Source organism: Dipodomys ordii, unplaced genomic scaffold (assembly GCF_000151885.1).
Source record: "Dipodomys ordii isolate 6190 unplaced genomic scaffold, Dord_2.0 Scaffold99, whole genome shotgun sequence".
NCBI lineage: Eukaryota > Metazoa > Chordata > Mammalia > Rodentia > Heteromyidae > Dipodomys > Dipodomys ordii.
Genome location: NW_012267315.1, coordinates 2,031,488 through 2,057,840, shown reverse-complemented (window position 1 = coordinate 2,057,840; position 26,353 = coordinate 2,031,488). Strand labels below are relative to the sequence as shown.

Here is a 26,353-nt window from a genome sequence, read left to right as displayed (position 1 = left end):
AAAAAAGCCGGAAGTGGCGCTGTGGCTCAAGTGGTAGAGCGCTAGCCTTGAGCTGAAGAGCTGAAGGACAGCTCCCAGGCCCAGAGTTCAGGCCCCACGACCGGACCCCAAAAAAAAAAAATGCAACCAGAGTAAAAAGTACCAGAGGTGTGGTTCAAGCAGTAGAGAACAAGAGCAGAGTTGAGTTCAAATCCCAATATTGCAAAAACCCCAAAATGTCTACTTCATTCCTCTCTCCCTCTTTTGGCCAGTACTAGGGTTTGAACACAGGTCTTGCATTTGCTAAGTAGGCACTCTACCACTTGAGCCACATCCCTATTTCTCAAGTACAGCCTTGCCTTTTTTTTTTTTTTCTTTCCTTCCTTGGCCTTGGCTAGCCTGGCCTGCAATCCTGTTTATGCTTCTGGCATGGTAGGCATATCCAGCTTTTCATTTGTTGAGACTGAGATTTGTGGAATTTTCTACCCGGGCTGTCTTTGTACTGCAATCCTCCTGATCTTCGCTTAGTCTCTCAAGTAGCTAGGATAACAGAAGTGTACCATAACACCAGGCTAATGAAATAATCTTAAAATATTTATACATCCAACAAAAGAACTTTAAATAAGTAACATAAATACAAATAAGAGAAATTCACAACTATGGCTAGGGGTTTCAATACTCTCAACTAATATAACAAGTAGAAAAATAATTAAGGATATACAAAAGATTTGGACATCAATACCAATTTAAATTTAATATACATGATGCTAATTAACCAGCAAAAAGCCGAAGCAGAGCTATGGCTCAAGTGCTAGCTTTGAGTGAAAAAGCTATGGGATGATGTCCAGGTCCTGAGTTCAAGCCCTAGTACTGGCACACACACACACAGAAAAAAAATCAATGAAATAATAAAATAGTTCTTTGAGAAATCAGTAACACTGATAAATCTGTAGTCGCTGGGGAGGTAGTACTACACAGTACATGGTATGTCATGTATGGAAGTTTATTGCATTACATGTTTATGGTATACACATGGAATGACAACATTTTGGGGTGTGCTATTTGAAAAAATGAAACAAAAAATAATAGACTGATGAAGTTAAAAAGAGAAGGCAGCCAGACATCATAGGTCAGGCCTGATTTCCTTTCATAAATATGGAAATTAGCTCTAAAATACAAGCATACAGGGTTTTATGTACATACACAAACTGACTAAAGAATGGTATACTCAGGGGAGGAGTCCAAAGCTATAACTACTCTGAACAGTTAATGAACTGCTTTAAAAAATGATCGCTAGGAAGGAAGTGACGTGTTCTGGGAAGAGGGAGTAATGAGGAGGCAGGGTGAGCAATGCGGTCATTATAGTGGAACATTATTTAAGAAGAAAACTATGTAACTTGAGGGGAGGGACAGGAAGGAGGAGAAATGGGGGGGAAAATGATGGAAGGGGTGACACTGATCAAGATACATTATACTCATAATCCAAACATAAGGAATTTTAACCTCTTTGTACAACTACTTAAAAAAAAAGATTATAGCTCATTAAAAATTCAAAAAAGAAATGTGAAATGCTAATGATTAACCTGACAAAAACTTCTCTCCCCAAATTGATGTATAGATTCAATGCATTTCTAATCAAAATAACTGCACAAGTTTTGTAGAATCCATCAAATATAAAATGAACTATATAGATAGTATGATTTTAAATCTAAATTAAAATTAGGCACTGACAAAGTCTTGGTATAAGCTGACTAAATTGCTAGTGAGGGACAGTGACACAGCTCTTCTCTCCGTGGTGGTGCACTTGCTTGGCCTGCATGAGGCCCGGCAATGAACCACCAGCATATTTTTAAAAAGGGTTACCAGAGGTTATATTTTGATCATGGTTTCAAAGAATATTTCTATTTTTTTTCTCTTACCAGTTTTCCTGAGTGGATACATATTAATATCTCTCCTACCTCCTTCCCTCTCTCTCTCTCTCCCTCCCCTCCCCCTTTCTCCTTCCTTCCTTCCTTCCTTTTTTGCCAGTCCTGGGGCTTGAACTCAGGGCTTGAGCACGTCCCTGAGCTTCTTTGGCCCAAGGCTACTACTCTACCACTTGAGCCAAAGCACCACTTCTGATCTTTTCTTTTTATGTGGTACTGAGGAATTGAATCCAGGGCTTCACTCATGCTAGGCAAGCACTCTAGTACTAAGCCACCTTCCCCGCCCACATATTAATTTCTACACGAATAGTTATTTAAGTTGGCAACTCCAAATGACTATTCAGCTAATGAGCATAAAACTACTGAGATTAGATGCCCCTACATGCAACTCATACAATTCAGAAACTACTAAGTACATGTAAGAAAACAATTAAACTACAAATAAGATGATGTAGAGCTCCTATTTTGAGAAATGACCAGTTTCATTTCAGAAATGAGGATAAAAACTTACCGATAACCTCAGAACACCAAAGTTGGCAAAGTCGTAGATGAGAATCTGGTAGAATAGCTCCTCGCTGGAAATAAAAATGCAGTGATATTAGGGAAAAGCTAAGTCTGCTTGAGAGTCAAGCAGCAGGTACAACATGGAAGAAGTCCTGAAACAATCGGGGACAAAAAGATTGGTAGAGGGCCTGGGTTAAAAGTCTAACAACATCTCTATCCTTCAAAGAGCTGGAACATTTACTCCAGAGCTGGATCTGTGGCTGGCCAGCCCCCCAAACAGGCTGTCTTTACCCCCTTGGTGCTATAAATTGTTTCTGGCATCTTCAGTGAAATTTAATAAAAGTTTTGTTTGCATACTTTCCCCTGCTTAACAAAGAATGCTATAAATCTGACATCTAACATTAAAAATTATATGGAAGTTGGGTGAAGGTAGTTCACACCTATGTCCTAGCTACTCAAGAGGTTGAGATCTGAGAACCAAAGTCTGAAGCTGACTGAAACAGAAAAAAACCTGTAGGACTCCAAATAACCAGCAAAACGCCAGACTGGAGGTGTGGCTCAATTGGTAGAGCTCCAGAAGTGAGTGAAAAAGCTGTGGGAAAGGGCTTGGAAGGTGGCTCAGTGGTAGAGCGCATGCCTTGCATGCCAGAGGCCCTGGGTTCGATTCCTAAGAACCACATAAAGCAAAAAGAAAAAAGCCAGAAGTGGCACTGTGGCTCAAGTGGTAGAGCGCTAGCCTTGAGCTGAAGAGCTGAGGGACAGCACTCAGGCCCAGAGTTCAGGCCCCATGACCGGACCCAAAAAACAAAAATAAAAACAAAAAGCTGTGGGAAAGTGCAAGGCCCTGATTGAAAGACATAGAACTGGCACACGCACGCACGCACGCACGCACACACACACACACACACACACACAAACCTATGTGGGAAAGTCTGGGTGTCACTAAGTGGTAGAGAGCTTGTCTAATATAGGTGAAGCCTTGAGCTTAATCCCCACCTGAGAAAAAAATTACATAGGGAGGAAGTCTTTCTAAATAATCAAAAGTAAACGAAAGACAGAATTACACCATACTGATAAGTTTTAACTTTTGAGACAGTGTCTTGATCTATAGCTCAGGCTACCTATGAAGTAGAAATCTTCCTGTCTCAGCTTCCTGAGTCTGGGATTATAGATATGTGATTCATAGATAATTGGTTTAAGATGATATACTGCTAACAACAATCCAAAAGCAGCTGTTAAGTATACAATGAATTATTTATAAAGACACAGAATTGTAATAAATGCCACATTTATATGGTATTTTACAGTTTTTCAATTGAACCTTATTGGTCTTGCTTAAACACATCATTATCAAACATGTAGTACATGCCTATAATCTCAAATAGTTGGCCCGCAAAATAGGAGGATTATCTTTAAGGTAAAAGCTAGTGAGACCCTATAAAAAGCTAGTGGTTCCTCCTATAACACCAGCTACTCGGGACGTGGAAAGGTAGGAGGACTATTGTCTGAAACTAGCCTGGACCGAAGTCTGAGTTCCTATGCTATATAACAAAGGCTTAGTCCAACCACCCTTACTGTGTTTGATGAGCCCCCCAGGGCTTGCTTGGTTAGACTAAGCCTTTGTTATACTCCCCAAACCAGGAAAAAGGCACTAAGAATTCTCCAATAACATCAAGTCCTCAACACCCAGTCCACAGCCAATAAGCATCCAGCAAGGACTAGGCTTCTCAGCCATTATCCGTACCAGGAAAATGCAAGTTTAGTAGTATCCTGCAGGGAACTAGTGGCTCATGCCTGTCATTCTAGCTACTCAGGAGGCTGAGATCTGAGGATCATGGTTCAAAGCCAGCCCAGGCAGAAAAGTCTGTGAGACTCTCATCTCCACTAAACTACCAAAAAAGATGGAAATGGAGCTATGGTAGAGAGCAAAGTATCAGGGACAGGCCCTGAATTCAAGTCCCAAGACCAACACCAATAAACACACAAATAATAGTATTATCCTAATTTACAGATGAAAAAACAGACATATTTAGGAAAGTAACGGATGGTCATAGGAATAGTAAATGGTCCCATCTATCTGACTCGAGCCTGTGTCAACCACCTTTCCTGCTCTCAACCTCTGTGCCCACGAACCTTGGACCATTCCAGTGGCTCACTGCTTTCCACACACTGATTTACCTAAGTTTGGTGGTGTTGAGAAGATACAGCTTGGTCTGATGCTGAGCCAACGCCCACTGAGGATTCACACAACCCACAAAGGAGTGGTTACAGAGCATTTCTCGTAGAGCTGGAAAACAAAAACACAGTGTTTGTTAATGGAATCCTAAATACCTCTTCTCACTGGCAATGATCTGGCATAAGAACTAGCAACATCAAGCAAAGATACCTGAACCAAATCTCCTGAAAACAAACTGCATGAGGCAAGAGAATCCCTTGAGTCCAGTCCAGAAGTTCAAGATCAGCCTCAGCAACATAGTAAGATCCATCTCATTAAAAAAAAAATCCAGAAGGCCAGACTGTAAAGAACAACCAATAAATGTATCTACCGTAAACAAAAGAATTTCTATTTCTATTAAAAACAAGTGTTCCAAACAAGAAGTTACCAGATAAGCTCTAAAGTAGAGCAAGATATTTTCATCTAAATGATCACCACTTAGAAAATATAAAGAACTTCTAAAATTAGAAAAAAATGAAAAGATTAACATTAGTTAGGGGCTGGGAAGGTGGCTCAATGGTAGAGTGCTTGCCTCGAGGCCCTGGGTTCGATTCCTCAGCACCACATAAGCAGAAAAAGCCGTAAGTGGCGCTGTGGCTCTAGTGGTAGAGCGCTAGCTTTGAGCTGAAGAGCTGAGGGACAGCGCCCAGGCCCAGAGTTCAGGCCCCAGGACCGACCAAAAAAAAAAAAAAAAAAGGAAAACCTGACAGAAAATGGACAAAAAAGTTGAACAGACACTTAACAAATGAGGAAATACACTTCCTAAAATGTATTAGTCAGCAAGGAAGTACAAATAAAAACCATCAGATATGGTTTAGTATTCATCAAACTAGCAAAATGTTGGATAATATCAGCAGTAGAAAGAAAGGGTCCATTGCTGGTGGGAGTAAACACAGCCCCTCTGAAAAGCAGCATGCCATTCTGTGACCGAGCAGTAACGTTCCTAAGCAAATATCTCCATATCTCCAGCCACACTGGCTGGAAAGCAGGATGAGATGCAACGAGACATGCCCTTCAACAGAATGAGTCAACTTATGAGTGCTTATGAAATGGAATCCATTACACACAAAAGGTAAACCACATCTGTATGTGTGAAGATGGTTGCACCTAAAGAGCATAAATTCATATAAAATCATTACATTTATAACGTTCAAAGTTTACAAAGGTAAATGGTTTTTATTACAAATACAGGCAGTAATATATGACAAGGAAGAAAATATGAAGCACACATAGCAGGGGAGCAAGCAGCTGTAGGAAGGAAAGAAGGTATCAGGACGGGAAAGATGCACGTTAAGAACTTTGCTGGTGGTGGCAGTGCTCTTGAGATTCTCATAGGCATTCACTCTCCTTTCTGTAGAGTTTACACAGATTTGAAAAATACAGTTTTATATTTACTGATACAACTGGGAGAGCGCCTGCCTCCCAAGCATGGGCCCTGAGTTCAAACTCCGCTATTATCGAAGCGGAAAAAAGTATATACTCCTGCTATTTCGGCAGTGCTTTACACTGAATCTAGGGCCTCACAAGTAGCAAGCAAAAATTCTACCACTAAACTTTCTCTCCCAGGCCCCCAAAATTATTTTTAATGAAAGAAGAAAATGCACCACTACCAAAGAGGAGAAAGCGGATGCAGAGTTGAAGGAAACAAGAAAGGGTGTGGGCACAGTCACGAGCCTGGGTGTCATGTTAAAACATGACAGGACCTTTTCCTTAAGCTCGGACATTACAAGTTGATTCTCGTTGTTACGTAAATTTTGCAATGAATCCTCCATCCCCTCCCCCACCAAGAGGCTTATTTCCTTCATGTTTAGACCTCGGTTCCCACTGGAAACTCAATGTCTCTACAGGATGTTATGCGTGGGTGGAAAATAATTACTTTAAAAGCTGGAGAACATCAAGTAATCATGAATAACGAGACACTGGAGGAAAGGGAAAGCAGTGCAATACAATAAATCAGGGCCAGAAGTTTCCATGCAGTGTTCATGGAGATATACCCTGACACATTCCTAGCTACTGAGGTAGCCTGCCCTCCTCAGCCCCTGACACAAGGCTCTTCTCAACTAGGCCTCGGCATGGATTTTTCAGGATTTAAAGGGCATATACTTCGTTCCCACCCTAAATTTCCCTACAGCCCCTACACATCTGTATTCATTTCCTGAAATTCTACAAAAAGCAAAATGGGAGTCCTTCTGGGTTCCGAAGCCCAAATACACATCCTGTTTCACAGCAGGCCTTGTGGTCTTGGCCTCATGTTCTCAGCAGCAGCAAGCAAAGCTACACCTAAGGAGAGGTCCTGAGCCCCAGCGCTCTGATTTCTAATGTCTTCTTGCAGGGCAGAGGCCCCATTCCCTGATGGCCACCTTCCAGGGCCTCTGTCTGCCAATGACTCTGTTGTTAAGATGATCAAGAAGCCCTCCCTGCACTCTCCGGGGATTTCAGAGCAGTTCCTGCTATCCTGGCCTCTTCTCTGGTACAATTCATTTAATTCTAATTCTATAGCCAGTTGTCTACTTAATAATCTATGTACACCACCACAGTATCCTCGAAGGCCAGGGTCATGTCTTATTCATCTGACCTTCTACCCCAAGTATGGCAGTGTGGCACATTTTATAAGATATTTCTCAAATGTTGGCTGCATTAAGTTCATGTATCAAAACAGTTTCCTGGAAGTGGCGCTGTGGCTCAAGTGGTAGAGCGCTAGACTTGAGCTGAAGAGCTGAGGGATAGCGCCCAGGCCCAGAGTCCAAACCCCTCAACCAACCAAAAAAAAAAAAAAGAAAAAAGAAAAGTTTCCTGTGACAAATCATGTTAAAAGTATGTACATTTAGACCCAAGAAGTCTAACAAAAGATAAAAAAAACTATGAATTTTATAATGGTTATCTGGAGGCAAAAAAAACGATGTTAACATTTTCACATTCAAATCATCACAAATAATTTATGATATTCCTTATTCCAGTTTAATCAGGTCACAATGAAGGGACCAGTAGTAAGTTCAGTCATTACTTGTCCCTAACTCTATAGTGTGACAAGACGCTGAGCCTTCCAAAATTAGCCCCATTTGAAGACGGGTCACTACATAGCTATCAGGCCCAAGAGAGTTGCTTAACTGAGTGTTCAGCTTTGACACCGATTCTAGGGCTTCCGCTGCCGGGCTGCTCCCTACCACAGTAGTCACGTGCCAGGCTCCATGCTGGGCAACCTCCACAGACACCTCCCAGCACAGGTGGCACCTAAGGAAGGAACCACAGGTGCAAGTGAGCGTAAGGGAAGTGGGTCTCACTTCTTTCCAGGTGCAGGAAAACAACATCAGGGAGCAGGAAGGCTGGTGCTCGCAAGTTTCCTCACTCAGTCTGAGCCTGAGAACCCCAACACGGCCTTCAACTCAAAGACAGTTTTCTTGAGCTTGTGTGGACAAGATGCCAGCATAATAGGGTTCATGGCAGAGGTCACTGACAGGAACAGAGCCTTGGAGTTTACTAAACATTTACATGGTACGTAAAGTGTTTATGAGAGTCCAGTGAGGGCTTCGGGAGTGAGCACATTTTACAGAGCAGGGCAGTCATAAGCTTCGGCAGAATCCTTCTTAGGCTGCATTCCTCCCATCACAGTGGCCCCCTCTTTGTGACTGTTAAGTGCCACAGACTTCCCCTGTCGAAAGGCAGTATTGGCCTAAGCAGAGGTGGGGAATGTCTGGCTTGCGGGACACATAAGGCCCCTCAATGATCATTTGATCTGATCCTGCCTAAGCAATGGCAGGTGGGGCTGGAAATTCAACAAACGAGGACAACACAAACATCAACACCAGCTGAAGGCTCCCCCCGGCTAAGGATCAGAATCATGTACATACTCGCCTTGCGCGAGCCACTGGCCTGGACGCTGACAATAACTGCCATCTACAAAGCCTCTCCTGGACCTGGCTTGTCTTTATCTGTTTTCTTTTTCTTTGTTTTAGTTTGAGATGTAGTCTTATTAAGTTGTGCAAAGTTGCCTGGAACTTTTTTTTGTCGGTCGTGGGGCTTAAACTCAGGGCCTGGGTGCTGTCCCTACGCTCTTCAGCTAGTGCTCTACTTCTTTGAGCCACAGCACCACTTCTAGTTTTCTGGTGATAAGAGTCTCACAGATTTTCCTTCCAGGGCTGGCTTTGAACCAGGATCCTAAGACCTCAGCCTCCTGAGTAGCTAGGATTATACGTGTGAGCCACTGGCACCCAGCTGGCCTGGAATTTTTGAACTCAAGTCATCTTCCTGACTCCACCCACAAGAAGCTGACATTGTATTGTGTGCCACAGTGCCGGGCTCTGGGCTTGTTCTGGGATGTTCCATCTAATCTGACTTCTCCACCTTCTGTTACCTTGTTTTTACAAAAGGACAGCAGCATGTAGTCTGCCTTTTACAAGACTGCTTGGGAATGATGTGAGATAGTTCACAGGAATTTACAATTTTAAGCCACTTAAGACTCATCATTTTGGCGTCAGTAAAACTCCAAACCTGTAAACACCTGATACAGGTGTTTGTTTCACTTCACTGAAAACAGTTTGATATTACTGAAAAAAAGTGATCTTTAATAGATTGCCTTGTGCATTTCAAGTCTAGGGGAAGTCTGTCATTTAAAACTACCGAGATGAAGACTGCTAAGTAAATCACACATTAGCCTACCTTTCTTTTTTTTTTGTCGGTCATGGGGCTTGAACTCTGGGCCTGAGCGCTGTCCCTCAGCTTTTCAGCTCAAGGCGAGCACTCTACCACTTGAGCTACAGCGCCACTTCTGGCTTTCTGGTGGTTTATTGGAGATGAGAGTTTCACGGACTTTCCTGCCGGGGCTGGCTTTGAACCTCAGATCTCAGCCTCCTGAGTAGTTAGGATTACAGGCGTGAGCCACGGCAGGCTAGCCTATCTTTCTTATATGACTGAAAATTGCTTTCAGAGGTCCCATCTTGAAGGCGAATGATAAAGTGAAAAAGTAACTGGAGCAAGTCTTCATGGAAATAATTGGAAACCAGACAGTAACTACTTGTATAACTGGCAAAGTTCAGTCACAGGAAGTTTACTCAGGTAAGGTTTTTACCTTGAGTTAAAAACACAAACCCAGAGTGCTAAGAGTGAATAGAGAAAGGAAAACTGAGGTCTTCCTGCATTGGTTTAGACACATGACTAAGGAAAACTTAAGAGGTCAATGAGTCTTAGCAACTGTTTTAAAAGGTGGAGGATGAGTGGGAAAGGTACTGACTTGTTCCTGATCTACTCATCATTTTTAAAAATACAGATGGGTCATACTTTAAGATACATTTTTAAAGATAATACTATTGAAATGTTTGAAAAATGGAAAAATCTTAGCTAATCCATGTGTGCAGACCTGCCACCCCGAGAGCCCTGCCCAGTGAAGTCTATTTAGAGTGTTAGTGACTCACTCATAAGTTGGGGTCAGAATGGCTGGGTGACATGGATCGCTATCACATGCCTAATCCCTGGGTCTCCTCCATGTAAACTATGTAACACCTTCTGAAGTAAGAGGGAGCAGGATGGAGTTCTACAATCAGTATTCTCAAAAGCTATTTTTGAGGATGACAGAGATGACTTTGTTTCTACAATATAAAAGTATGTAGTCTTTCATGAATGTGTCACAGTTGGTCTCTAATTAGGGTAAAAGTCGAGGGCAAAATTAATCTCAGGTTTTAGATGAGGAACTGGCACAGAAAGTTTAAGTCCCAAGTGTGGTGACACAACCGAAGTGATCGGCAGCCAGGATCCGAGGCCAGGCTATCTCCAAAGCCCATGAACGTTCAGCAATAGCACATGGCATTTAGGCTGTAAGAGTTTTGTTGATGCTTTTAGCAAAGTAAACATTATGGCAATAAATGTTTTTACCTGGCTCCTATGATTTAATAATACAACAAATGCTAATTAAAATGGACTGATACTCTTTTTTTTCCTCTTGCGAATTGTTATCTGATGTCTCTGTGGGTTACTTTGGGAAGCCAGGCTTGTCCAGTGGACAACAAAATGCTTTCTGCATTTCCAAAACATTACTGGAAACAGTTCAGGCCCTCTGAGTCCGAAGCAGTTCTCTGCACTTACTTACTCTCATGTCCCCGATCACTAATTTCTTCTTGGAGACTTAAAATACTGGTGAGGTTAATGATCCTTCTCCGAGGGGTAGAAGCTGCTGTCATGTCCTTCTGGGAATCGTCTTCCATCATTTCCACATCAGAATCTTCCCGATGCCTCTTTCTGCAATTAAGAAAAAGAATGGCAAGGCTAGAGGCGTGGCTCAGTTGGCAGAGAGCAAAAGTGGCAGGTATCAAGTTTGACTCCCAGTCTTGGATTTTAAAAAGAAATACAAAAAGAAAGGAAAGGAAGGAAGGAAGGAAGAAAGAAAGGAAGGAAGGAAGGAAAGAAAAAGAAAGAAAGAAAGGAAGGAAGGAAAGAAGAAAGAAGAATGTGCATATCACAACTTTCCCCTAGCTTTTTTGCTTAAGGCTAGCAAAAGGTAGTAGCTATAGCTACCACTTGAGCTCTAGCTCTACTTCCAACATTTTGGTGGTTCATTAGTCAAGAGTCTGCCTGGGCTACCTCTGAATCTCAATCCTCATATCTCAGCCTCCAGAGCAGCTAGAAGTACAGGCATGAGCCACCATTGCCCAATTCCTTTTTATTTTTAAACTCCACCAAACTTTATGTTACAGGGAGAAGGGAACGGCTTCTCCATGCTGATGGCCACTTCTGTCATATAGCTGCAAAACGATTCCTGCACTATGACAGGTCAGCAAGCTGTTCTCTAGCACGTCGCTCACCCCAGAGCCCTCAGAAGCCAGCAGCCAGGACCAAACTCTCTAGCTTTGCCCACAGAGTTGCAGGTCCTTGAGCAAGTGAAGTGATCTTGACTTTATCAAGCTTTTTTATTATTCACTTCTCTGTCTATCCATCAACAGTAATGACTGTATGGGTCAATGTGCTAGTCTCCAGGATTATTACTTTCTAGGAGAGGCAAACTGCAGCAGAAAAATATTTTTTTTTAATATGAAAAAGTTTATTTGAAAGCAAAAAAAAAAAGTAGCAAAAACTCTCCATCTGGAGAGGAGACTCAAGGAATCACAAGATAGCTTGTTTTTGTGGGTTGTGGGTACTGTCTCTGAGCTCAAGGCTAGCTCTCTACCACTTTGAACCACAGCTCTACTTCCTGTTTTCTTTTCTTTTTTTGGTCCGGTTGTGGGGCCTGAGCGCTCTCCCTCAGCTCTTCAGCTCAAGGCTAGCGCTCTACCGCTTGAGCCACAGCACAACTTCTGGCTTTTTTCTTTTTGCTTATATGGTGCTGAGGAATTGAACCCAGGGCCTCATGCATGGAAGGCAAGCGCTCTACCACTGAGCCACCTTCCCAGCCCCTACTTCCTGTTTTCTAATGGTTAATTGGAGATAAGTCTCATGGGCTTTTCTGCCTGGGCTGGCTTCAAACTGCAATCCTTAGATTTCAGCCTCCTGAGACGTGAAGATTATAGGAATGAGCAACCAGCATCCAGCCCAAGATGTTTTTTTTTTTTAATACCAATAAATGTTAGTTAAAAAGTCCTATGACAGAATGATAGGAGGTGAAAGGAGAGAGAACTTTAGTCTAAATGGAAAAGAAGGCCTCTAGCAAGAGCTGACATCTGAGCTGAGACCCAAGTGACAAGAAGCCAGAGCTTTCTAGGCTGAAGTAAGAACAAGGGTTAAGAATTAGCCCAGGCAATCCAGGTCAGCCACCTGGCTAAAGCAACATGAACAGGAGGAAAGGTAGAAGGCTTGAGGAAGACTGGTGAGAGATTTAGGTTTATTTATTGGTTCCCCAATAGATAAAACTTCCCTAGAAGTTAAAAGCATTAAATGAAATATGATAAAGTATCTGACACAAATAGATACTTAATACCAGCATCCTTTATATTCTTCACTGGGAAAAAACCCTTAAAAGCTGTCTTACTAGGATAACTTGGGAATAAGAAATTAGAGTTAAATATCTCATCCAAGGTCAGATGGCCATTTCAGCACCAGGACTCTATGGGACCAGCCACAAAGTGAATGTGCAGCCTTGGGCAAGTAACTTTAGCTTGCTTTCCAAGTATGCTTACTAAAGAAGAAATATCTGGGGGGGAGGGGGGAGGCTGGGAAGGGATGTGAAGGGTAAACCAAAGGAGGAGGCTGCAATGCTTGGTAAGAAATGTACGCATTATCCTGCCCATGGAATTGTAACCCCTCTGTACAGTATGTTCACAAATAAAATTAAATTAAATTAAAAAAAAAAAAGAAGAAATATCTGGGCTGGGAAGGTAGCTCGGTGGTAGAGCGCTTGCCTTGCATGCCTGAGGCCCTGGGTTTGATTCCTCAGCATCACATAAGCAAAAAGAAAAAAGCCAGAAGTGGCGCTGTGGCTCAAGTGATAGAGTGCTAGCCTTGAACTGAAGAGCTGAGGGACAGAGCCCAGGCCCAGAGTTCAGGCCCCACGACCGGATCCCCCCCGCCCAAAATAAAGAAGAAGAAATGTCTACCTCATAGACTTCAGGGAGACACAAACTTTAAGAACAAATCTGCAACAAATCTGCAGAATAGGATCTGAAATGTTCAAAACTAAATGACATTCTTTTTTTATTTTTGTAGTTGCTAAATGACATTCTTTGTTACTATCATTCCTGCTCCTTTTCTAGCTCTCTCTCTTTTTTTTTTGCTTATGTGGTGTTGAGGAATTGAACTCAGGGCCTCATGCATGCAAGGCAAGCGCTCTACCACTGAGCCACCTTCCCAGCCCTATTCCTTTTCTAGCTCTCTTACCACATACTTCAGAACTGGACTGACAAAATGCTTCTTTGAAATGAGTTATACTATCTTTGGGTAGGACAGAAGAGCCATTTTAGGTTTCTTTTCCTACACACCAATAATGTTGAAGCTTTATCAAAATACTTCATTAAAATAAAAGGATTCGGGGCTGGGAAGGTGGCTCAGTGGTAGAGCACATGCCTTGCATGCCAGAGGCCCTGGGTTTGATTCCTCAGAACTACATAAGCAAAAAGGAAAAAGCCAGAAGTGGCGCTGTGGCTCAAGTGGTAGAGTGCTAGCCTTGAGCTGAAGAGCTGAGGGACAGAGCCCAGGCCCAGAGTTCAGGCCCCATGACCGGACCCAAAAAAACAAACAAACAGACAAAAAATAAAATAAAAGGATTCAAGCCAGGTGCCACTGGCTCATGCCTGTAATCCTAGCTAATCAGAAGGCTGAGATCTGAGGGTTGCAGTTCAAAACCAGCCCAGGCAGAAAAGTCCATGAGACTCTTATCTCCAATTAAACACCAAAACAAGTTGTAAGTGGAGCTTTGGCTCAAGTGGTAGAGCATAGCCTTGAGCAAAAAAGTTCAGGGGCAGTGTCTAGGCCTTGAGTTCAAGCCTTAGGACCAGTACAAAAACAACAACAAACAAAACAAAACCACCAAAGGATTCACCTGCTTTCTTTCTGATGTTTGGATTGTGTGTATGCACACACACACACTCATGCACACACACTTGTCAGTTCTGGGGCTTGAACTCAGAGCCTGTGTACTGTCTCTGTCTAGACTGGGCTTCTATCTGTGATCCTCAGATCTTAACATTCTGAGTAGTGAGGATTACAAGCATGAGCCACGAGTGCCTGGCTTCTTTCTAATGTACTTTAAACTCATATTTGGAATCATGGGTATTTAATATGTTTAGAAGAAACTATGGTAGTTGGCTTTTAAGCCATGGTTAAAGGCAGACAGTGGATAAAGCCACAAACTGTCCCTATTGGAGGCAGAGAGCAAGTCAGGTAAGAAAAAGGGCAAACATTACTTTAAAGAACAAAGAGAGTACTTTACACAGCTCATACCTGGGGTTGCCTGGGCTGGTTGGTGGGACTCCTTTTTGTGCTGTATCTGAAGAAGCCCCCTCTAGTGCTTTACCCTCCAAGTTCTGATTCTTGGCAGCCACTTCAACAGGGGCTGGGAGTTCAAGCATCTCCTCGTCTTGCTGCCTGGCCTCACCACTACAGCTGTTCTTCCTATCCCCTGCAACAGTGGCCAGGGGCTGACTGGCTTGGGCCTTGCTCACAGGCTGCAGAAAGGCATCCAGCTTCTGTTCCCGGGAATCTGTTCGGACCATCTGGTAAGCATGGACCTTGTCACCACTTCCAGATGTAGATGAAGAGGTCACACCAGATGTGCACTTAACTACCTCTCCAGAAGGGCCAGCAAGTCCCGGTAGCAAAGTCTGTTTCAAAAGAGAAGATACCACAAGACTCAGAATGTGAAGAGTGTAAGTCCAGGTCTCAAAATGGAGCAGTATTAGAGAAAGTAGGTACAAGCAGGTAATAATTACCATTACAAAACTACATAATAGGAAATTAGACCAAAATTTGGAGTATAAGGTCTATAATTTTAAAATTTAAGAATTAAGCAAAGTCTGTATAATCTTAAAATTATCTTGAAATGGAAATTGTATAAAGTTCTCATATTTTGTCTAATTTTTCCTGCAATAAGGATTTTCTTTTTGTGGTAAAATATGTATAACACAACTTTTTACTATTTTAATCATTTGTAGTGATAATTTCATGGCATTAAGTGCATTTCCACTGTTGTGCAACTATCTGTACCACCTAGAACATTCTCATCCTTCTAAATTGAAACTCTGCATCTACTAAACAATAATTTCCCATTCCCTCCTCCTCCTAGCTTACTAATAACTACCTCACTACTATTGTTGTTTTTTTCCCAATCCTAGGGCTTGATCTCAGGGCCTGGGCACTATCCCTGAGCCTCTTTGTGTTCAAGGATGGTGCTCTAACACTTGAGCTACAAGTGCCACTTCTGGCCTTTTCTCAGCCTTCTGAGTACCTAGGATTACAGGCCTGAGCCACCAGTACCTAGCATTACTGTGTATTTATAAATGTACATGTTTCTAAGATCTGACCATTGCAAGGCCTAAAAGCAATGATGACCCATAAGCAACAAGAATCTTATACCCTAGATTATAGTCATTAATTATGAACCCCAACTGAAATGAACCAGGGCTCCTTAGAAAAGGCCAATCAATCCAGGGCTTGGGTTAAGTAAGCTGACAGTGCCTGCAGTATCTTTTTTTTTTTTTTTTTAATTGTAAAGGGGTTACAGTTACATAAGTCAGGTAATGAGTACATTTCTTGTTGACAGTGTCACTTTTCCCCTCATTTTCTCTTGTCTTTATAGACACAGAGGAATTATAAAAGGTGGCTAGAATGGGGTCAAAAGGTGAACATCCCACATGGAAGGGGTTTCCACTGGACTAAGATGGATAACTTGTGCATCAAAAAGATAAATGGAACTAAGTGCCAATGGCTTGTCTATGTAATCCTAGCTACTTGGAGGCTGAGATCTGAAGGTTGTGGTTGAAGCCAGCCCAGGCAAGAAAGTCTGTGAGACTCTTATTTCCAATTAACCACCAAAAAGCTGAAAGTGAAACTGTAGCTTAAGTGGTAAGATGCCAGTCTTGAGCAAAAAAAACTGAGGGACAGTGCTCTGGCTCTGAGTTTAAGCCTCAGTACTGGCACCAGTGTACACACACACACACACACACACACACATACACACACACACACACACGCAAGTGATTAAAATGGTTTCTCTGTGTGGGGGGGGTGAGAGAGAGAGAAAAACAGAGAAAGTGAAGGATAAGGGAGAGACAGAAGGATGGGAAAAACTGTGAAATCCTGTTAGAAGTCCTGGAGACATAGCTTATTCCTTTGAAAACTGATCATTAATGGGGCAGAATTCCAATTTTGGCCTTACTTTCTAGTATAAACTTTATTTCAGAATAACCAAATAGCTCTAATAAATGAGAAAGTTTTTTTACACAGATTTATGGCTAATTAACATGGAAAAATAATACAAAGGAGAAAATCACCATCTTACAATCTAATGACATAACTGATGAGTATTTGGCCATCAATAGATGGTAAAACTGAAGTAAAATGATGAAGAGCAACCTTACCACCTTACTTCAGACAAACCTACTGAATGATCTGACAAGTCACTATGTCCCTTCCTGCTGAGATGCACTAGGAAGTGCATCCTTAACAAAAGGCTCTTCTCTACTCCCTACTCTTGGGCTGCAACTTCCAAACTCTAGAGGAATATGTGAGAAACGATCAGGGGCAAAAATCATTCTCCTACTTTTCCTGTCTGAGAAACTCCACTGAAGTCTCTGAGAACCACTGTCATGGATGCTGACGTCTTATTTGATGTTTTCCCTGGGGAAGGTTAATCAAAGGGGAAAGCGCTATAGATTCTCTTGGTATCATGGAGTTCACAGTTCAAATACAGGAGTGGAGTAACAAGGACCAAGGTCCTGTAAGAGATGGTTTTGATCCAACCACCCAGATTACACCCCAGCACACTCCTACTGCAGCACCACTGGACATGTGAGATTTGTCATTTATCTTCATTTTACTATGTGTTCACTTCTCACTTCTCCACTTGCTTCCCACAGAAAACTTGCAGCCTCATTCCACATAGCCACAGTAAGCAGTCTTATCAAGTGATTTCATGTGTATTCTTACTACAAAAAAGATGGACTAACATGAATGAACCCCATAAGAGGACATCTTCAAATGAATGGCTGGTGTGACCAATGAAAGGGAGGATAGGGTGGGTGTGACTATCATTTGGTAAACTATGACTCTAGATTACAATTCAGGGTTGTTTTGAAAACCAGACTAAGAGTAAACATGACAATCGTGTAAATGTATTTAAATAGCATGGAACTGCATGATTGAAAACACTTCAAACAAAATTTCATCGTGAGAGCCAGGCACTGGTGGCTCATGCCTGTAATCCTAGATACTCAGGAGGCTGAGATCTGAAGATCATGGTTCTAAGACAGCCCACTCAAGACCTTCCTGACTGTTCCTGCCCCAGCCTGCCATCCAAGCCAGCATACTCTGAGGAAGTAACCAGGAGCGTATTGGGAGATAGATTTAACTGAAGTCAGGCCTCCCCCCCACCCCTCACACTCCTCCACCCCTGCCTTAGGTATAATAATGTTTCCACACTTAAGTCTCTGCAGAACTTACAGGGAATTTAGCAGGAGGCATATAAACAGGCCCAGCTCAGATCCAACCCACCCCTTCCAATCTGGAGATTCTGTTTAGGTTAAGAACTTCATCAAATGGAAGTAGAAGAAATCATGTTGAGAGAGGTAAGCCAAGAGCAAAGAGACAAACGGCACATGGTCTCCCTGATAAGTGGATGTTAAATCCAAAATGTAAGGTGATACGACAAAGTAAACAACTCAAGAAACAAAGGACCTCCATTCATCTGGTCGGATCACTACTAAATAACCCTATGCTGCTGATCACATAAATGGTATATAACTGTATTGTCAAAGCTCATAAAAACTTTATAGACCATGCTAGACAATTTGCCCCATGAAAGTTAGAATGTCTATAAGCATCACTGTCCCACAGTACTGTGAAATTTGTGAAATTATGTAATCACTCAATCACAATAAAGAATTTGCAAGGCGCCTCCCCCGCCCCCCAAAAAAGAAGTTCATCAAAGATGGTTTCACTGCACCTGAAAGGGAGCCTACATCATCTACCTGACCAACCCCACTTGGTAAAAACCAGCCGGGACCTTGCCTGGCTCTATCACAGGCAACTAAAATTTGCTGATACCGGATGGAAGGCACATGCCATTTCAGATCTGCTGAAGCTAAGCCTTTGTGTCACCCTGTCACTCAACTCCTTTCCCAGAGCCTTTTTTGTGGGATACTCTTTCTGTGTTACATAGATTTGTAAACCATACCCAGCTTGACCTGGGAACAGATTGCTGGTTATTTTTAAGTTCAAAGCCTCCTGACTATAAGGGCATCAGTTATACTGAGCCAACTTTTTTTTAAATATTGTTTTATTGTAAAGATGCTGTACAGAGGGGTTACAGTTACATGAGTAAGGCAATGAGAACATTACTTGTCGACCATTGTTACCCCTTCCCTTATTGTTGTTCCACTATCCCTTCCCTCCCCTACCTCCTACACTCCTTCCCACTCCCCCAACACCTCCCCCCCGAAGTTGTAAAGTTCATTTCCAATATACTGTGCTGTTGGTATCCTTGTTGCAATGGGTCATCCTGTGTCCTTGTTTCAGCGTTTTGTTATTCCCCTTCCCCTCCCAAATTAGACAAATGTATATACAAGATGCAGGGTACCAAAATCAAGTACAGTGATGACAGGGGATGTACCACATACAAAGGAAACAAAAAAATTACATAGTACATTAAAAACAACAACAAAGAAAGACCTCTGTGTCTATTTCTTGGGATTCATTTCACTTAGCATCACCTTATATGCTTGTATGTACATAGATTTTGAGCTTCTGCTCATCTGATAAATTATCTTACATGTCTACTAAGTATAGCAAATGAGGGAAACCATGGGACCTACATTTCTTTGGGTCTGCCTTACTTCACTTTTTTCCAAGTCTTTCTACTTCCTAACAAATGGGGCAGTCTCATGCTTTCTGATGGAGGCACAGAATTCCTATATATATATATATTTTTTTTTCCTTGATCCATTCATCTACTGAGGGCATCTGGGTTGGTCCATATCTTAGCTATGGTAAATACACTGAGCCAGCTTTGACTGCTGGAGGGTCCTTAGATTGCAGTTGGGAACAGCCCAGGCAAAAACCTAAGGGGAACTGTGCAACCTTAGAAAAAACATGTTATTTTTATGCTAATGAAAGAAGTCTAGTACAGGAGAGCCTCTTTTGTAAACCTTGTTTAAAGTAACTTGGTTAAGCTCGTTGGGCCCTGACGCCCTCTCACTAAAAATCAATGATTTGATTTCATATACATACAACCAGTGGGGAAATGAAATAAGGACTTGACTCTTAATGGGTGGTGGGGGCTTTTCACCCAGTTCCAAAAAGCCTAGAGGTGAAACAAATCATTCTTTGAATTTTGATCTATCATGCTGTTTAGCCCCAGGAAAGGTGTGCTCCAGAGAATGCTTGCCCACGATTGTTCCCCTACATGGTTTGCTTTGCTTAACTCTTTTGTTGGGTTTGGAACCTACCCCATCATGTGGTTTTTGCCTTTATAAGCTTTGTGCTAACAGCATTTGAGGCTGCAGGTCTTTGAGACTGGAGTCTACCTGCAGTGCCAACTTTCTAAGGACTCCCAATCTGACCTCTCAAAAAAAAAAAAAAGAGAGAGATAGAGGGGATGAAATTGATTAGAACCTATTGCAAACATGGGTGGGAATGGAAGAATAAAATCTCTCTCTGCATAACTTTTTTTTTTTTGTCAGTCATAGGATTTGAACTCAGAGCCTGGGTACCATCCCTGAGCTCTTTTGCTCAAGGCTAGCACTCTACCACTTTGAGCCACAGAGCCACTTCGGGTTTTCTGATGGTTAACTGGAGATAAGAGTCTCCTGGACTTTCCTAAATGGGCTAGCTTTGAACAGATCCTCAGATCTCAGTGTAAGTAACCAGGATTACAGGCATGAGCTACTGGCGCTCAGCTCCCTCTGTGTAACTAATGCAAACTAAACAAAAGAAAAAAAAAAACAACCTTTGTAATACCTTCACTTAATATACATAGGTAATATCCACAGGTAGCCTTCAGGAAGTAGAAATCAACATACAAATTTTACAGATAGTAATTTTAAAGTCTAAACCTACAAGAGACCCTAGAGATCCAAATTCATAAATCAAAAGGCTTCTGCAAACCAGAGCTTTTGATGTACTAGCCCTGGGAATGGGTAGAGGCACAGGGGGCACCAGAAGGATGGTGGCCAGTGAGAGCTGCTATTGGCAGAAAAGGTTCCTGCCCACCCATGAGTAATGGAGACTCCATAGTCCATGGTGAGGAGCTCAAAAGGTTGGTATACTGTAACACCAGAGACAGGCTCTCTGATCCAGTCTTTCTCTGAAGTCATACTACTCAGGCCTCTGTAGAGTTTTACCCCAAAATAAAATGAAAGCTGACTAAATACATTAGACTGATCCAGGATGAGACAAAAGAAGCAAGCTGAGAAGTTCTTTTCCCTGTGGAGCTATAGGACTCACTTAATTTCTCTGGCAAGTGTCTTCCTTATCTTTCTCTCAAACATGGCAATGGACAACCAATCACCCTATGAAAAAATATGCTCTGCATCTTCAACTCTTTTCTTACCAACCAACCACTTCAAGGTCTGGCAATCTGAAACCCTCATCTATTAGTGAATAAAACCACTTCCTATATCCACTTGTCACTTCCTCAAATCACTGTGGGTTTCTGTTACTCCTCTTCAACCTATTTCAGACACTGTGGTCAGAGAGCTCTTTATACAATGCAAATCAGAATCTACTAATTCCCCATCATGTTGAAATCTGAACTCTTTATCCTAATGGAAGTCACTCAATTTGGCCTCAATATCAACAGGTCCATACCCACACCCACACTGCTGTCCCTGGCTACATATGATGGTGGTTTGGAAAGTTTTAGATGCCCAGATCTCACCACTCAAGAATGACCTCCTGCTTTGAGGAGGGCTCAGATACAGGAAATTCTATGGCAACTGTGCTACCACACTCAACTCTCAGATCCTCAAACATGTTTTTGTGTGTTTGTTTGCTTGTACCCCAGGCCTTTTTCGTGGCTGGTCCCCTGCTGGAAACACTGTTCCATCAGTCCTGCACCTTTGGCCCAGGTAATTCCTAGTAAGTCCCTTCTCTCCTTTCCCTAACTGCCCAAGTTCAGGACAAGATTCCTATATGCTCCAAAATCTGTTTTCTCTCCGTTAGGATGTGCTCTCTAGGTGACTATGAGCATTTCTGAGAGGACAGGAACCCATGTGGGGGGCAGTCAGCGCACTCATTAAATAATACCTTTCACATAGAGGAGTCTCAATGCATATTTGAGACAGAGGCAGAGTAAGAAGAAGAAAGGGACAGACGCCGAGACAAAGTGAGCAAGAACAGCAACAAGTAGAAAACCAAATGACAGTGGGTGCTTCTAACCTAAAAGATACTGCTCTAAGAGCTTGCTCTTGCTAGATACATTGGCCATCCTAAGGGAATGGGTGTCCTGTCTCACCTATGCATACTGCAAAATGTGTGCATTTATTACCTCTACAACACCTGAGGGTCATGATACTATCAGAGGCCCAGCCAAAATAACAAGAAATGAGTACTAGTGTCCAGATAGAACTTTCTTCTGACTGCTTCCTGCTTGTCCCTTTCAGGTGGTACCAGCAGCAACATGAATGTCCACGCCTTCTATGCTCCAATCATCTCTAGGTTTATGAGTCTCAGGATGATATAGCTGCACCCACCCAGATGACTTCCAGGTAGATAACTATGAATGTTCTTAAAGGAGGATGGAGGCATGGTTCAAATAATAGAGTACCTATCTAGAAAGTGTTAAGGCTCAGTGGTAGAGTGCTTGCCTAGTATTCATGAAGCCCTGAGGTTGATTCCTCAGTACCACATAAACAGAAAAAGCCAGAGGTGGTGCTGTGCCTCTAGTGGTACAATGCTAGCCTGGAGCAAAAGAAGTTCAGGGACAGTGCCCAGGCTCTGAGTTCAAGTCCCAGAACTGGCAAAAAAAAAAGAAAAAGAAAGCCTCACAAAAGCCCACTTCTTTCTGTAGAAATAGTGTACTTTATTGGGGTCAATATTTCCATTTTTATAGCTCCAGTGTTTGCCTTTTTAATTTTAATTTTTGGTAGTTCTAGGCCTCACACTTAGAAGCACTCTACCACTAAGCCACATCTCTAGCCCTGTCTCACCATGGTTATTTTTGAGACATCTTGCTTTCTATTCAGGCTTATGTCTGGACTATAATCTAGCTATTTTAGGCTTCCAGATGTAGCTAGGGTGACAGGTGTACACCACTTGGCTCAGTTTCTTTCACTAAGATGCAGTCTTATGAACTTTTCTATACAAGCTAGCCTTTAACTGTAGTGCCAGTTTTAATGATAGTACCCTCTCACTGTGGATCCCAGAATTGGAATGGACACTAGGGAACATGTTCTCCAACTTGCTTACTTTACAGATGAAAAAAAAAAACTATCAAAGTAATACAAAGAAAGCTCTAAAGCACAAAACAAAGGTCTGGGCTGTCATGTCTGATAGGGCACCTTTCCAAGTGGCAAAAGTCCAGAGAGAAAGCAGAGATGATGTGCTCTTACCTGGGTGAAGTACATCCTGGAAGAGTTGGAACCCAAGAGTTTGCCTTCAATGTGCTGCTGTACCCGCTCCAAGATGCTCTCCTCATGTAGGAAGTGAACTTCATGCTTTGTGGGGTGCACATTGACATCCACATTCTGGGGGCTAATTTCTAAACTGCAGGAATAAAGGGAAAAGGTAATTCCTCAGATCACGAAGGATGGGAGGAAAAAACCCCACAAACCTCCATTTGGGGAGGGGCCAAGTGCCTGTGGGTAAAACACAAGTTGGGAAGTAAGTAACATCACTTTTCTTTGCTTCAATTTCATGTATATTGTAAAGTGGACATAATACACTATCTACTTCACAGATTTATAATGGGATTAAACTCTGTAAAGTACTTAGCATGCACGTGGCACACTTATTGTGTGGTAGTTGTTAGTATCATCATTCGACAATTTCTTATGATGTAACCTCAAGCAAGTCACTTAACTTCTTTGGATGCTTTCTCATCTCTCATGATTAGGTAACCATGATTCTATCCCCTACTTACTTTTCAGAATTATACAAGGCCCCAAACAAAAATAGATACAAAAGGTCTTTCCTCCATTTAAATATGAGTCAATTCAGAACCCATACTAGCTATCCGCTTATTGCCCCCTCCCCCCCCCCACACACACATACCAAGTTCATCTTTCATTCCTTGCTCTACAGTAAAGGAATTTTGTGATGTGAAACTAAGCCAGCAGAGGGCGCAGGAGGGACAAAAAGAAGGGAGAGGTTTCTATGCCATTTTTGGTACATGTGGGTCACATTTTTTTGCGCAGCCCACCAGCATTTGGGGCCTCATTATGTTTTTTTTTTTTTTTGCCAGTCATGGGCCTTGAACTCTGGGCCTGGGTGCTGTCCCTCAGCTCTTCAGCTCAAGGCTAGCACTCTACCACTTGAGCCATAGCACTTCTGGCTTTTTTCTGCAACCCAGGGCCTCATGCATGCAAGGCAAGTGCTCTACCACTGAGCCACCTTCCCAGCCCTGGGGCCTCATTATGGATGGCTGTCCCCTAAAGGTAGTAGTTCTGGGGACATTTTGTTCATTTTTATCTATGCAGTGAGCTAGAGAATTAACTTCATTCATTCTCTTTACCAAGGGCTACAACTGCTTTTTTTTTGGGGGGGGTTCCGATCATGGGGCCTGAACTCTGGGCCTGGGTGCTGTCCCTCAGCTCTTCAGCTCAAGGCTAGTGCTCTACCACTTGAGCCACAGCGCCACCTCCGGCTTTTTTTTTTCTGCTTATGTGGTGCTGAGGAATCGAACCTAGGGTCTCATGCATGCAAGGCAAGCTCTCACCACTGAGCCACCTTCCTAGCTCCTAGAATTTTTTTTTAAAATAAGTTTTTTTATTGTGAAAATACTGTACAGAGGGGTTACAGTTACATGAGCAAGGTAATAAGTACATTTCTTATCAAGCATTGTTGCCTTCTCCTTTGTTTTTCCCCTACCATTCCTTCCCTTCCACCTCAACCTCCTCAACTACACTCCCCCCTCCTCCTGCCCTCCCACCCCATGCCCCCTACCCCCCACCTAATTTGTAAAGTTCGTTTTTCAACATAGCATCTTGTACATCTCATTGCTGCAATGGGTCCACCTGTATCCCTATTTAAACAATTTGTTGTTTCCCTTCCCCCGCCCAAATTATAGCAACATCAAATACAGTGAAAACAGGGGGAGGGACATACAAAGCAACAAAAAAAATCACATGGTACCTTATAAATAGGTTAGAAACAGTAGCAAGAAAGAAAAAAACCACTTGTGTCCCTATCTTGGGGTTCATTTAGCTTAACATCATCTTATCTGAACTTTTCTGCTTGTCCCAGACATATAGTAGTTGTTGCAAATAAGGGAACCATGGGACCTATGTTTCTTTGGGCCTGGCTTACTTCATTTACTATAATTTTAGCCTGGAGATGAGGTGGACAGTAGAGTGGCAAGGGACTGCTCCCACACCTGTTCTTCCCATCACTTACCTCTTACTATACAATTCCCTATTAATCAGATGTTTGTTTATAATTCTTTTATTAAACTTCTCTTGTTCTAACTGTGGTCTTCTGTCTCCTATTTAGATCTTAACTAGTACAAACTGGAATGAGATAATGTGACCAGTTTACTACCCAAGGGAATACATAAGGGAGTCAATAATTCTATTAGAATCTGAAAACTACTCTGAGCCATGTTTTTTACCCATCCTCCCATTTCAATCAAAACTGGAGCAAAAAGAAATTAACTTTCTTTCTGACACAGTTTCTGCTGAGAGGGCTAAGGTTTCAGAGGAAGGAGGGCTAAGGTTTCAGCATAAGGCATTTTTGTATGAACCATGCCCTGCACAAGTAAATATAGCTCTGTTACTAAGAGAATGGTATTTTGTTATGCTGTGATAACAAAAGTGAAGGGTTTTTTAAAGACAAGCTAGTAGCAGAATAAGCAACAATGGAAAGAGACTTCCTATAAATCGATCCCTAGACTGAAATTCTTTTAGGGCAGGGCATCTTAATTTTTTTAAACACCTCCTACGGTTATGACTACTAAATTATTTAAAACAAACTACTGAGCAATCAGTGACCAGGCTAAGACACGGAACGAAAGACTTCATGCTGGGAAAACTAGCTGTTCCAGCCTTCGCACTGGCTCCCGCAGAAAGAATATTCATAGCCTTCTGAGCACATCTCTCTACTATACCCACACGCTGTTCTGAAGGGGTGGGGCATGTTATTAGTCACTTTCCTATCATCCACTAGTGGAGGCTCTCTGTGAAGTTTTACTAAGTTACTGAGTAAATGAAGGGAAATTGTGCTTTTTACCTGTGAGAAGAGACAGAATATTCCTTTGCCAGTAATGCATAGGATTCCCTCTGACTGGGTTATTAGCAAGCCCATCTCTTTTATGGAGGAGAGACTGACATAATTTCTGTTTTGTGCATCTTCTTTCCTCCCTCCTCTTTTCCCTCTTCTTCCTTTCCCTTTCCTTCTTTTTTTTTTTTGTCAGTCTTGGGGCTCAAACTAAGGAATAAGGCATTGTCCCTGAGCTTCTTGTACCCAAGGCTAGTGCTCTACCACTTGAGCCACAGCTCCACTTCTAGCTTTTTCTGAGTAGTTTGACATAAATAAGAGTCTCACAGGCTTTCCTGTCCAGGCTGGCTTCAAACCTTGATCCTCAGATCTCAACTTCCTGCCAGCACCCAGACTATTTTCTTTTGTTCTTTCTTTTTAAATAAACAATGGTAAAAGAGGGGCTTACTTAAATTAAGAAAATAACAGAATTTTATTAACATCTAGAATGTTTTTGCATCTAGTGATTTTTTATACAATCACAAATATAATTTAAAAATGGAAATTAAAAAGCCAACAAGTTGTTCTTTAAATTTCATATTCAGCCCAATTTTTCTGAATCACTTTAATTAGGGTTCTTAATAAAATCAAAGCAGCATGTAAGGTCTCAGAAGACATTACAAAGAAGGAAGGAGAGCTGAGAACTAGCTAGAGGAATAAATCTTTTTTCTTTCTTTCTTTTTTTTTTTTT

General features: G+C 42.1%; 1 protein-coding gene across 2 annotated transcripts in view; it reads right to left on the bottom strand.

Annotated features, from left to right (window-relative positions):
* Nucleotides 1–26,353, bottom strand: part of Mlh1 (mutL homolog 1) — a 68,268-nt gene that overhangs the window by 19,704 nt on the left and 22,211 nt on the right. For both annotated transcript variants that reach the window (XM_013027105.1, XM_013027104.1), the window contains 5 exons: nt 22,803–22,956; nt 14,482–14,861; nt 10,703–10,851; nt 4,587–4,695; nt 2,416–2,479 (listed from right to left, as the gene is read on the bottom strand). In XM_013027105.1, coding sequence (XP_012882559.1) covers nt 2,416–2,479; nt 4,587–4,695; nt 10,703–10,851; nt 14,482–14,861; nt 22,803–22,956 — 856 coding nt within the window. The remainder of the gene's footprint in view (nt 1–2,415; nt 2,480–4,586; nt 4,696–10,702; nt 10,852–14,481; nt 14,862–22,802; nt 22,957–26,353) is intronic.